Source organism: Uloborus diversus, chromosome 7 (assembly GCF_026930045.1).
Source record: "Uloborus diversus isolate 005 chromosome 7, Udiv.v.3.1, whole genome shotgun sequence".
Classification (NCBI taxonomy): Eukaryota; Metazoa; Arthropoda; class Arachnida; order Araneae; family Uloboridae; genus Uloborus; species Uloborus diversus.
Window position 1 is genome coordinate 99,745,848 of NC_072737.1, and position 14,930 is coordinate 99,760,777.

The following is a 14,930-nucleotide window of genomic DNA, read 5'->3' on the forward strand; positions in this document are numbered from 1 at the left end:
CTGTGATAGGCCCGAAAAATCTTGCAGTAGGAAGTGAATTATGAAGTGGAAATCATGAAACTTTCTTCTGTAAATTTCACTTGAGCAATCAATATTTATGAACTTTTGCATTTACCAGGTTGGAGCAATTTTTACCCCTGGAGGAATTTCAAGTTTATGTATCATCGAAATCAAGTTGCATAGGTTACGTGTCTTGGCCGCAGTTCTAGTTCTGATAATGCACAGGGGTTTAATCATGCAAAAGAACATCATTCACATAGGATGACAAAAGCACTTGATGCACCTCCTTTCCTTGAGCAATCAATCAATGCCAAAGTCAACTCAAAACTAATCCACAAATATTTCAGTTGAGGTTCCCTCGTACTAGTTTTTGTTAAAATACTTAAATTAGTTTTCGAGAAAAAAGCAATTCTTTTGTTCTGATACCCATAGGAAATAAATGACTGCAAAATCTTTTCAGCTTCTCTCCCATTGTGGTGCATATGAGTACCAACTTTTGTGAGAATCCTTGTATTAGTTTCAAATACAGCAGACTAATAGCCGAAAGCATTCGGAATTGTAATCTTCTGAAGAGACGGGTGCTAAAACTAATCATTACCGGTTCACGTGGGGGGTGCATGTGTGTGCCAAGTTTTGTTCAAGTCCATGCATTACGTTTTGAATTACAACGCCAACAATAATTTGGTCAAATACATGCAAACAAACAAACAGACAGGCAGATAGTTTCCAAAAATGGTCTAAACATCAGCACACCTTAAAATGCGTTAATCTTAAAATACGAAAATTTTCACGGGATTAATAGTTTTTTCTAATGTAGAAGAAAGCATTTGAATGAATTTTCATCATTATCATTTGACCCCAAGATCGTTAACATTTTGTATTTAATCCATAAACAGTGATGGGGTTCCTTAGGGTGAAAGCAAAGCACTAAGGGTTCCGCGTCTTAAAGAGTTTGGGAACCGCTGCTCTAAACTATATCTTTTTGCAATATACCAAACAGCCCGGTTATCACATCCTGAGACAGCAGACTCAGGATGTGCTAACCAGACTGTCTGGTATATTGCATGTTGTAGTTTTGCCTTAGCCCTGGCTTAGGGGCGGTAACTTACTGCTGTATATCTTTTTGTCTTGCAGTACCTTATATCAAAATGAATTCTGTTTAAACTGGTTACATGAAAATTTTTGTAAAGGACTATGTGCTATGTGATTTTCTGTAATAACTGTGTCTAAAAGGTCTTACCTATGCACTGATTCATTGGTCACTTAGCTGATTATTTATAATCAGCCAGTTTTCACCTGTCAATTAGTAGAAAATTTATTTTTCAATTAAAATTACCCTGTAAGATCGTTAGTTACATGCCTGTTTGTCGCCCCCCCCCCCCTCCCATCCAAATGTTTGTGTAGATAATATAATTCAATAGAGAAAAAGTTCAGCTGTACAGAAGGTGATAAAAGAATTGTATCATTAAAAATCATGATTAATTAACGAATTATCTTCATGGATTTAGCAGCAGGCAGCTAATTTGCTTTTTGGTGCTTCTCTGGGTTTAACTACAAATGGTCCTCCCAAGCTGTCATTTTAATCCTAACTGGTCCTCTTTAGTCCCCTTTTTGGTTAAAAGTGGTCCTCTTTTACCCTTTTCTATGGCTAAAATGTGTTGGGAGCCCTTGTCATGTCAAAACACAGCAACAAACATTGATATGTATGTGTTTGTAGTTAGTTACTGTTGCATATATTGATCCAGATTATGTATGCAATATTTTTCCTACTTATAAACTATTTCTTTCATAATTAAGATTATGGGACTCTTTTGAAATTTTAATTTTGGATAATGTTTGTTTGAAATATCAAAATATTTGTCTTTATTGTATTTAGTGGTTAATGTTTGATTTGGTATAGATAATGCATTAATTCTTATTTTTTGAAACCATGTTGTGTTTTTAAATGCATTAATTTTTGTTTCAGCTATCGATTTGATCAATAATCTTCTTCAAGTCAAAACTCGTAAAAGATTTACAGTGGATAAATCTTTGTCTCATGCTTGGTTGCAGGTTAGATATTCTTTTTAGTTGAAATTCCTTTTTATATACTTGTTTTCAAACACCCATACAGTTTTCATGTCTAGTACCATGCTTTTTGAAAATTTTTGTAGCTTATTTCATCCAACATTTTAAACTATTTATTAAAAGTACTGAGTTTTTTTTTTTTTTTTTTTCTCTTATTTAAAAGAAAAAGAGCAAAAAATTTTCAAATTGCTTATGTTTGATTGTCTTTTTTTGAGCAATCACCATTGCTTAATGCTTTCATTTGACTGTTTTTGGCGTGCTATCATTTTTCCCACTGGCGCGGCGCCACCCTCTGCCAGCACCACCCGTCGCGTCGGCCGGCCTCATGATGCTGCTCCTCTAGCGAAAACCGTCTCCAGGTTGCGTCCATATCCTACACACACACAAACACATACATGCACACACAAACACATACACACACATACACAAACACCACCATACACACACATACCCCTACACACATACACGCATGCATACAGACACCTACACATACACACAAATACACACAACTGCTCACACATTCATGCCTGCACACAGACACAAACACATATGCTTACACACACATACACATACCCCCCCCACACACACACACATACATACAAACACACACTCGTGATTGCGAAAAACATAATTTGATTTCAAGATGACAAAATTCAAATTTTTTTTTTTTTTTTTTTAAACTTCAGAAAGTAAAGAAAGTACCGTGATTTTACCACCAAAAATGTTAACCAGGCTTAACTTAAATTTTTACTTTCTTCTATATCTAATATATAGAAGAAAGTATTGGATTCGTGCAAATTTTCGAATTTCGAATTTTGACGGATTCGAACGTTTTGAGGTGTGCTGAGTCCATTTCGACCATTTTTTGAAAATGTCTGTCTGTGTGTGTGTGTGTGTGTGTATGTGTGTGTGTATGTATGTATGTGTGTGTGTATGTATGTGTGTCACGTCTGTGTGTGACCAGTTTTTTGTGGCCGCTCTACAGCAAAAACTACCGCATGAAATCGAACGAAATTTGGTACACATATGTGCCCGTATGTGAACTTGTGCCCATTAGTTTTTGGCGCGAATTCCTCCAAGGGGGGTATAGCAATGGGACGTTTTTCGAGTTACGCGTGCTTGCTATTCCTCAGGAAGTAACTGGCGGAATCAAACAAAATTTGGTCCATATGTTGGTATTAACAGGAACAGGTGCTGATTCAATTTTGGTGTCAATAACTCAAACGGGGGTTGAGCTATAGAATGTTTTTTGTCGTCAATTGTGACTGCTGTATCTCAAGAAATAATGAACGGAATGAAAGAAAAATTTATCGGCAAGTAGCCCTTAGTGGGTATAAGAACTGATTTTATTTTTGTGTTAACAGCTAAAAAGGGGGTAGCGCAATCACCCGTTCTTTTTTTCCATTTTGAGTGCCCTATCTCAAGAAGTAATGCTACGTTCTGGTTGAAATTTGGAATATATGTGAATCCATATGTAAACAGGCTTTGGTTCAATTTTGACGCCGATCGCTCCAAGAGGTGTTGATTTTTTTTTTTTTTTGCGAATAAAAATATTTTTATTAATGCAACAATAAGAAAGATAAATCGTAATAGATTGTCGTCTGCGTATTTCTCGTGATTTTAATTGTATGGAAATGATAGGAAATATTATCTCAATGATTTAAAATTTTTAACTGTTGCCATCTTATGTTTGTTAACAAATAAAATATTTGTAATTAATTCAAGCAAGGCTTTTAAAATAACTTTCAATTTTCGCTCTTTGCTTTGCTTTTGCAATAATTCAGACATTGGGATAGTCGTCAAGTTTTTGCATGTGTAATTTTGTTTTTGTTGGGAATATTGCTTCCTCGTCAAGCATGGGGAGGGATCAGAAAAAAAAACAAAAAGAAAAATATAGAAGAAAGTTTCGTGATGGCCACAACATACTAGTTTAGTTTGTGCACAAGTGAAAGTTCACTCTTTCAGCTTTATAATAAGCCATGTTTGAACTTCCTACTATTTTAAATAAATATCCTAGAGCTTTTAGAAAACGAGCTGATGTGTGCATCACATGACTTCCTTTTACACCAATTTAAAGTTATTTCCCCATTCTTGGCAATTTTAATGTAGTTCAATAGTTAACTCATCAACAATGGCCAAATTGAAACCAGATTCGTCAAATTTGTTGCCAAGTTGGCGACCAAAAGGTTGGCGATATATTGCCAAGTGTTTGCATCAATTATAACACCACTTGAGTTTGCATTGAAATTGACATTGATTTCTCCCCAAAAAGGTGCAAAAGACCCCTTTTGGAATATTCGAATGTAACCAAAAAGGGAGGTGCACAACTAGACCCCACTAGGAGTCTACATATCAAATTTCAACTTTCTAGGACATACCGTTCTTGAGTTATGTGACATACATGGTTTGGGTCAAAATGTCGCGGCCAAAATGCCGCCGGTCGAAAATGTCGCCGGGCCAAAATGTCATCTGTCCAAAATGTCGCCGGGCCAAAATGTCGCCGGTCCAAAATGTCGTCTGTCCAAAATGTCGTGGATCCAAAATTCGCTCATTCAGTCGGTAAGAAAAATGCAAATGTACAAAAATGCTGTTTAGCACCAAATTTGCGAATGATAACTGCCTTCAGTGAACGTCTTTGTTAAAAATGGGACTGGACTAAATGAGTTTCTTGATAAATTCTAAAAAAAATATTCCGTTTTGATTCGCAACTCTCGGCTGTTTTTCAGCAAACAAATAGAATACAAGCGTTACGTTATCTCATTTCTTGTGACTCGCTATCTACCAACTGTAAAACGTTCTGACGGCACTCAGTTCTGACGTTCGCTAAATTATTTTAAACTTTTTTTAAAAAATAGTGTGCGTTTGTGTGTGATCGATTTTTTGGGGCCATTCAAAACCTGTAGTAAGAATTCGAACGATACCCGCAAGTACCCATATATGATTTAGGGCTGAGTGTTTTTTTGCATCAATTTGTTCAAGATAATGGAGTAACTAAACGTTTTCATCAATATGCGTGACTGTCATTGCTCAAAAAATGAACGGAATCAAATAAAATGTTAGGAAGCAGCAGGGGGACAGATTTTGGGGCCAATAACACCAGAGGGTGGAGCAATCGAATGTTTTTTTTTCCTTCCTTTTTTATTATCTGTGACTAATATATCTCAGAAAGTAATACAGTAGACCCTCGTTTTAAGCCGGTTTATTTTACACGGTTTCAATTATACGCGGTTGAAGATTTGACACCTTTTTTTTAATTTACGCAGATGAGTTTCGGTTTTACACAGATGCGGCAATGCAAACAGGTAACATTTTCCTCTCTTTCAAAACCCAAGCTCCTAAAGATTGCAGATTACACGTAACAAACTGCATTTTGGCTTGCTAATAACCGAACTTGGGTCCTTGGAGACATTTTATGCGATTGGTTCCAGAGCTTTTTCCATCAGAAGTAAAGTGATTTAACTCACACAGTTCAGAATTCACTTTAAGAAGAGCTTTTAGGAGTGACAAAGGAGGTCAAAACCAACGAGGATACCGACTCTGGTGACACACAACCAAAAACGCTCACATTGAAAATTTTGAACCATTTGTAGACAATAGAAATGATCTTTCTGATCTGTTAGGGAAGGAAGATTCTATCAAGGAAATGACGCAAATGATCATGGATGCGTTAATGCTCCGCAAAGAATTAGAGAAAAATTCTTAATGACTACCAAAAGACTATCAGCCAGCTCTTCTTTATAAACAGAACACGAAATTAGTTTGTTTTCTTTATGCATATTATGCTAAAAATCGATATAAGTACACATTAAACTTATCATACAGTTAGTCATCACTAGAATGAAGTATTTTTTTTTATCTACGGAACCTAACCCCTATTTTGACACTAATATTAGGTCTCAATTTACGCTGTTTCAATTTACGCAGCATTTCCATGGAACATAAACCCCGCGTAAAACGAGGGTCTACTGTACAAGGGTTAAGACAAAATTTGGTCTACAGGTATATCTTAAAGGGCGAGTTGCTCATTTATTTTTGGTTTCAGTCATCCCAAAAGGATGGCTCACCGAATAATTTTTATCGTTTTATGTGACTGCTATATCTCAAGAAGTAATGCAAGGATTCATACAAAAATGTAGTATGCAAGTGAAATTAAACGAAAACAAGCCTTATTTTTGTTCTAAGTTGTGTTTCGTAATCGTTTACGTGAGTCAGTATAATTAAATAAACAATGAAAAATCAACTAAATTTAAATATAAAAGGTTGAGCAAGATATCAATAAAATCTAAATTAGCCGTGTATTCCTCTCATTTTTGTAGCACTTTAACTAGCGGAGTGTTAAATAAAAACTTAGTTTGCCTTCTTATACAATTTTCGTAGTAAAAATTCACTAATTAAAACAGCGATTTTTTCAGAGAGAGAACAACTTATTTGTTTATTATTATTATCAATATTCTTTTCTTTCTGAATTACCGAGCTATATTGAGCTGGAACTATTACTTTTTGAAACTCATTTTAAAAATAAATCTAGGTCAAAATTGATATGAATAATCTCATTGATATCAGTTATTTCACCCTACATTATGAAATTTTTTCTTTTCAATTTAAAATTGGAAAATGTGATTCAGCTGACAAGCGCTACTTCGCAAGCATGAAAGTATCCTCTTGGAAAACCTTCAATAAAATAGCTGTTCTGAAATTGTCCCTTGAGGTTCTATCGAATATTTAAATTTCATGAATGTTGAGAGTTGAAAATATTTGTCATCGCGTTGAGTCGTTTTTCCAAAATCTGAATGAAAAGACACCTGTTTTAGCAGTTACGGATTTCATTGATTTCAAAAGATTTGACGTTGAACATTTCGACGTAATTTCAGAATTTTACTCATAAGAGATTGGAGTTCCCACGGCAATAATCTGTCATCTCTTTTAAACATTTGTTTTGCTGTCCCAAAATTTCGGTCGCAAAGGACATACAAATGTCCTCTCAGAGGAAGGTCTCGAGCAGTCTTGTTAAACTTCTCCAGTTTCATTTCCAGAAAAAGTCTCAGAACAGTTTTGATCTTTGACCAACGTGTGTTTTTTTTTTTTTTTTTTTTTTTTTTTTTACAGTTCTTTGAGTGATGTTAATAAATCTATGAGAAAATAAAATTTCATTAAGATACTTTTCTACTTTACTTCCACTCTGGCTCGTGATTTCGAATTTTTCCAGTGGGAGGGGAGAGGGAGGATAACGAGCGTATAACCAATGCAAATTTCACAGGATTGCTATAGAAACCACTTCACTTATATATATATATATATAAATATAATATATATATATATATATATATGTATAAAAAATTCAAAGTCTGGGGCCATTCCGCCTGATCCCCTAAATGAATGACCTGTCGCTACCGTAATAATATGCTAGAGTGAAGGAGTTATTTGTTTTTATTTCATTACGCCAAAAAATACAAACCGCTTATTCTCTTGCCATATTCACATTGCGCCTCACTATTCTTTCATTCGCGTTTAGAACAGTTTAGTTTTACTTCCATACCAATTTTTTGTCTAAATCCTTGCATTACATCTTGAGACATAATATTATTATTAATCATATTAAACAAGAAAGAGAATTCCGTTGCAGCAGCCTTTCGCATGTTTAGGCTTGTAATACTATACAGAAAAACGTATGTTTTTCTGAAAACTATTAATTTTCTGGAATTAGTCTGATGTTTACGAATTAAGACAGGAGAAAACGTTTGGAATTTTTGAAGGAACTTACTTTGTAAGGCAATTAATATTCTTTCGCAACTTTTATGCTGAAAAGCATCGACGTACATTTAAATTTTTCGTACCAATTGAACTAGCAAATTTTGGGCCGGCGACATTTTGGACTGGCGACATTTTGGACTGGTGACATTTTGGCTGCGATATTTTGGGCGCATACCGACATACATACGCACAGACATACATACGGACGTCACGAGAAAAGTCACTTATCCACTTGTGGTCGGGTTGAAACAAAAACTCAACATTAATTCAGGGGTGAGCAAAATGGATATTAAGGCCGTATTTTGAGTGAAAAAATTTTCGCGAATACAATATTTCCTTTTTTGTAAAAGGAAGCAAAAAGATCAAAAATGCCAAATTTTACTCATCTGCGGAGTGAAAAAATACTTATATTTGGGGAATAAATTTTTCCAATAAAAAAATATAACAGTTTGGGAGAACATATTACCCATAAATTTCATCAAACTCAAAAATGGTGCAGCATGGTCCATTTGTTGTTGTAATATAGAATGACCCAGTTGTGATCATAGGCGGATTTAGGACTGAGTTCCTGGGGGGGGCAGGATTTTTTTTAGCAACATTTTTATTGCCCCCCCCCCCACTCCCATGTTTTTGTCTGTTTCCTGTAATGCATAAGTCCATGCTTTATTTTTTTGTGTGTCGTTTCCATTAATGTGTGTTTTCATGCTGTCCTTTTTGAATTGACCTTAAGAGAGGGAGCTGATATCAAGAGAGAGACACAGGGCTCCCTTTTGAGTGAGAAATAAAATATATCCAATTTTAGAGGGCCGGGGGTTTTTCTCTCGGAGGAAATTTTGTAAAATGGATATAAAATTCTGCATTTTAAAGCCTTATAAAGGTTAATTGGATAGACATAGAAATTGATAACTAGATTATACAGTTGTACAGTGTTGTTCAAACTTTGTAAGAAACAGCCATAAATCAGAACAGTCGCATTGAAAGAAAAAATAAACTATAGAATTCTCATTACAACAAACTTCTTTTAATTATAAGTAGTGCAGAAAACGAAAAGGAATAGAGTTAGTGTATCATTTTTTTCCCCTGGCTAAACAGATTAACAATATGCAGTAGAAGAAATTGGAGCCTACTTTGCTTAGGATCTAATTATTTTCAAGGACTCTAGAATGGATAAAATTATTTAACACACTTCTTTTGTACTTTCCAGTCTCTGATATTTTTGTACTTGATTGTAAATTTTTACAGTCCTGTTCTAACTTTGTGAGAAATAGCTATTTTAAATTTAAAAGAAAAAAGAAACCATAGATTTCTCATGACAACAACTTTTCTTCAGTTGCAAGTGGGGCAGAAAACGAAAAGAAATAGAAGTAGTGTGTATTTTTTTCCGTGCTAAACAGATAGACAATATGCAGAAGTAAAATAAAAGCAATCAATACAAAAGAATTTCCAAAATACTGCATTCGGAATTGAATAAATAGCAAGATATGAAACATGTGAGTCACAAGAATTTATTTCAAATATGTTACAAGCGTGAGAACCATGATTTTTACATCTTTAATACAGGATGTGGCAAGAAGCTGAATTAAACATATTTTGGCATTCCTCCCCCTTTACCATTTGTTAGAAATTTTAAAATTTAAGGTTTGTAGCCACACGTTTCCAAATATTCAAGGTTTTCAAGCACTTAAAAATGAAATTAGTTTTTTCACGCAATATCCATTTTTAAGGAACGAATCATGATTTTTTTTGGGGAGTTAGGGACCCACTTCAAAGCAGGGGCCCTAAGCAATAGCTTGTTTATCTTATAGGGAAATTCTGCCCTGTTTGGAATTCACTCTTACCTGTAAATTTATGCTTGATTTTTTGTAATTTTTACGAAAAATTCGTCAGTTTTTACAGCTAAAGGATTTTTACGATTTTACCAATCTTTGTTAGGTTTTTATAGACTTTTATAAAATGTCAGCAAATTTTTCCAAAACTTGTGATGACTCAATCATTTAGATTTCAATAATGACAAGGACTGACTCACTTAGACTTAGATGATTATGACTTACTTTACTTTTTAAACAGTATTTATAAAGTTAGTAAAATTGTACTCTCCCTCTAAGTAAAAAGATTCATTTAATCAGAACACTCAGATAACTGAAATTTATTCAGTTTGCGGTAGTGTTTATTCTCTCTTCTTTTCTCTTTAAAAAAGAGAGAGAGAAGGGAAAAAAAACTATGTTTTTTAGAATTTCTCAAAAGGCCACTTAATCTACTAAGAACATAAATATTATGCAAAAATATATTTGAAATGTGGACACAAATCATAACGAGTAGTTCTGTTAGTGGGAATGAGGGGGGCGGGGAGTTTTTTCCCTTTTGCTTTAGGTTCTAATTTGTTAAAATAATCGTCAATTATTATAAGTGTTGCAGCTTAATGTATAGCTTGCTTAGCCTATATTTTCATTCATATACTTGCCCAAATTATTTTCAGTCCAAAATAGTGAATTTAGACACATTTTCAGCACCCCAGTGACAGCTGTACTATTTGTATTTAATGTTCGTTTTTTTCCCCCTTTTCTTTTCTCCCATCAGAAAAGGATATTCGCTTTTCTCTTCATTTTCATTTAACTATTCAAAAATTAAAAAGTCATGATTTTTTTGTTTTAAGATTTTGGAAGATGTGTTGTTACTATATAAAGTCCTCTCAAAACTCGGGGGCATTGCCCCCTATGCCCCCCCCCCCTATAAATCCACCCATGCCCTTCTGAACCATTCAAAAAAAAAAAAATTAATAATGTTTTTTTAATTTTTGGAAGATGTGTTGTTACTACATGAAGTCCTCCCAAAACTGGGGGGGCATTGCCCCCCTCCGCCCCCCCATAAATCCGCCCATGGTTGTGATTCAGATGTGCTTATTTTTGTCTTATACAGTGAAGCACTATTTATATGTTTCTCTTTTATACATTTTTTATCAATAATACATTTTTTAAATTGGTCCCTGCAGAGTCCAATATACATTAATGTATACCAATTATATGTTTTTTCATTTATACACTTTTGTCATACAGTCCCTTTAAAAACATATAAACAGTGCTTCACTGTATTTTGATCAATTTATTCTTATTTTTTCATTTTCCATAGGACTACCAAACTTGGTGTGATCTTCGGGAACTGGAGAGTCAGGTGGGTTGGAGATACCTCACTCATGAGTCGGATGATGCGCGGTGGGACGCTTATCGCCGAGAGCACAACCTCCCCCCACCCCCTCCAGTGCCCCAAGAGAGAATGACCGACCGAATCCCCCGTGCACCCTCCAAGCTGATGCCTTGTCCAGAAGCCAAGAAGGAGGAAGAAGCCAATAACAACGTTTTCACGAGGATACGCCTTTGAAATGTGAAGGAGGAAATAGAAGTGCTCATTCCAGGGGTGAGAAGAATGCGTGCAATAAATTGTTGTCACCATTTTCAGAATTTTTAAACTTCCTCATGCACAAGATGAGATGACAGAGTTTACCTCGCGTTAGTTGTCTTTTTGTATATTAGGTATTTTCATGTTTTTACCAATCATAATTTGTACAAAACAGAAGGAGTGAATCATTCCGCTAAATCCCGAATGATATACTTTTCAGTGATGAAATTTTCAGCTTTTAATCAAAAATTGTTCCATTGGATGCATTGAGACCAAGACTTGCAAATCAGATGAGTTGCTTTATGAATTCCTCACCAACCTACTCTAAATGTGCAATGAATGCCTTAATTTTAACAAAGGGATGCCATATTGGACCATTTATTAGTGACCTCTCTGCTTTAAAATCTTGTTTCATAATATTTTCTAATTTTTGATAAATTGTCAAAAAATATTTTCAAATTTTGAATTTGAAACCGTTAAGCTTTTAAATTAAATGCTTTACATGCTGCATTTTGTTTTAAAAGCAACTTTCATTCTGTTTGCTAAAAATGTTGTGAATATTTAGCCGTTGAATGATTGATTTTAAGTTGAGTTATGCAATGATCAACAGCAAGCAGCATATAATTAATTCATAGAAGGCATGAGTTTAATTTATGCATTTTGTTAGTATTTTTTTTTATTTTATTTGTTTGATCTGTGACTCTTTAAAATTGATTCGTTTCATGCACATGCATTTATTGATTTGTGTGTTTTTTTTCTTTGGAAATCTTTATAATATGAAGAAATGATTTTATTTTCTTACTACAAATTATGTTCTTTTAAAATAATACTAATAGTTTAACACATTATTGTAGTTTTAGAGTTGGTTGGTAACATGTTACCGTTTGAAATGTGATATTTTATGCATTTGCCATAGAACAGAAAATATCTGATCAGTATAACTCACTACATTGGTTATCTCTGAAAGCACTCTATCACACATCTAAAGCATCATAGTTAAATCTAGTTTGCAAGTTAATTTTGTATCTGCTAACAGATTTGAGTTTTGCAAATAACTTTTGCTATTAAAAAAAAAAAGCACCCCTTACTGCAGTGGTTTTTCTTAGTCTGATATAGTTTATTTAATGAATTGATAATTTATATATTTGAAATTTTAAATGATTTGTCAGTAAATTCTATTGGATAATACTTTAGTTGTAAATGTTTTTACTTAACAATTGTTTATGGATGGAGAGGTACTTATGAATGGAGGTGAACTCACTTGTCAGTTGCGGTAAAGATCTAATTGAGCAAATGTCAATTACTTTTAGATGCATATTTCTGTTGAAAACTTTTAAAATACTTTAATATGACTAAGTTTTCATTGTACTTCTTTACTAAATAAAATGTGGTTAAGAAACCAGTAACTTTGCTTTATTGGCAGAAAAAAAAAAATTGTATGACTGAAGAAAATTGTATATCTTTTTAAATGAGAACTTTAAATGTCACATTGCTCCTGCGTGCTAATACATTTGCTGTATTAGGTGCTTAATTTTTTTTTTTTTTTTTGTATGCTTCCCCTTATATCATGAGTGTCAATGTGATGTTATGAATCAATTCTCTTCATTTCTTTTTTGTATATTATTTGGTTTCAATGTTCTATTTAAATCTTACTGGGTCATAGCGTAAGTAATGTGATTGATCCTCTTAATTCATTTTTCTATAAATTAAGGCTGCTCATAACATTTCATCCAAATATTCTAATTCAAATTTACGTGAACATTAAAATATAAACTCTCAAATGTTGGGAAGATGACTAAATTAGTGGAGCATAGCTGGAAAAATCAGCTTGTTGACTACATTGTATAAGCATTGAAAAAATATCTTATTATTTTCATATAATATGCATACCTATAGTTTGTGTTTAGTTGTAATTACAGCATTTCCCCCCCCCCCCCCCCTTGGTATCCAGTTTGCTTTGCGTGTTGTAAGTTGCTGTTAAAATCTAAACATAATAGAAATTTAAAAAAAAAAAAAAACTCTGGATTATAAAAGCTGAAATTTGTGATTTAAATTACAATTGAAAGTCATTTGCTCATTAGATCTCTTACTGCTCTCCTTATCTTCTTACATTTGGAGAAATTGCTGGAGGAAAATTCTGCCTTTTGGTGTTGTGATGTGTTGTTTTTGTGTTTTGAAATGTGCTCAAAGGTATCCTCAGTGTGTTTTGAAATTCTTGTACAATATTTCATATTTGTGGTGGATTTTAAATAATATTTGTATATATTAATGCTGTTACACACACAATTGTCTGTATATTTGCGTGTGAGCATGTGTGTGGCAGTTGGATCTGTTGGTACTCCTGTTTTTAAATTTGTGTGATAAATTCGCTTTCTTGAATGTGTTATTGTGCATAGGTAGGAAACAAAAAGTATCCCAGATGTAAAAACAATGTTTACAAATTTTAGAAGTACACATTCCTTTTTTATGCTTTGTTTTGAGAGGGAAATGATATTTTGTCAATTGTTTCAGCTGTAGAAGGAACTTTTGCGGTTAAATTTTCAAAAAGTATACATACATATATATATATATATATATATAATTGTTTATGTTGTTGGGAATATTATGGAACATGCAGGGCATTTTTAATAACTTCGTTGACTATTGAATTAGTATAATATATATTTTATATCTTGTTTTTTAATCTTGTACACAAAACTATAGCACATGTAATTTGATTATATTATAATTTGTTATTTTCTTTAATCATTTTGAAATAGTATAAACTTTTCAGGCTGAAATTAAAAAGTATTTCATTTTAATAACTTATTACTTACCATATAGAGCTTAGACCACTTTTTTCAGTTATGTTATACCAGGATGCTAATGCAAAAACTGACTTTTTCATTATTACGAAAGTTGTTAGAATGATTGATGAGCTTATTCAGTGGAAACTGCAACAGAATTTTTCTTATTCTTAGTTGCAAATAAATATGTATTTCTTGATTAGATTGCAATCTTCCAATTTACAACATGAATTTTGTTAAGTTGGTTTATATGGGCTCTTTGACTGAGTTGGTATCAACCATCTGGGTCGCTGTTTTACAGAGCATCAATGATGATAGGGAACTTGATTATTGGCTTATTGCCTAATTACCTCCCCCCCCCCCCCGGTGATTTATGATTAAACTAGATTATAAATAACTACAATCAGCAAAAAATGTGCTGATGCTATTATAATGCAGGTTAAAAAAATTTCAAACTTTATATTTTCCTTTTTTTTTTTTTTTTTTTACTTTCCATGATTGTTTGAAACTACATTTTTTCTTTGTTTCTCGGGATTCTACATTTAATAATTGGAGATTCTTTGTTTGAAAATTCCTCTAATAACTCAGGAAACAAATGCAAGATGCTTTAAATTCCAATCAATGTAAAAAGAAAGATTTTTGCCGAAATGTTTGGGTTTCGACCTAACGTGCTCATTTATGGAATCTGAACTAGTTTAAAAGTACAATCTGCATACATGTTTGTTATTTTGTTAATATATATCCAGAATTGATTATAGTGCAACAAACTAAAACACAAACCTGATGATTAGTGTTTCTAAATGTTCATGTTATTTGATTAATTTATTTCTTTAAGTTACTTATGTAAACTACATTTATATTGCACCTGCAATAAATGCTGCATATTATAGAAAAACAAAAATACTTATTTTAATTAGTTAGTGCAAGAAAAAG

At 33.2% G+C, this 14,930-nt stretch overlaps 1 protein-coding gene across 1 annotated transcript in view; it reads left to right on the top strand.

Annotated features, from left to right (window-relative positions):
• LOC129226600 (serine/threonine-protein kinase D3-like) overlaps nt 1-11,193 on the top strand; it is a 111,830-nt gene extending 100,637 nt beyond the window's left edge. The window contains exons 21-22 of the mRNA XM_054861224.1: nt 1,967-2,052; nt 10,945-11,193. Coding sequence (XP_054717199.1) covers nt 1,967-2,052; nt 10,945-11,193 — 335 coding nt within the window. The remainder of the gene's footprint in view (nt 1-1,966; nt 2,053-10,944) is intronic.
• The last annotated feature ends 3,737 nt before the right edge of the window (nt 11,194-14,930 follow it).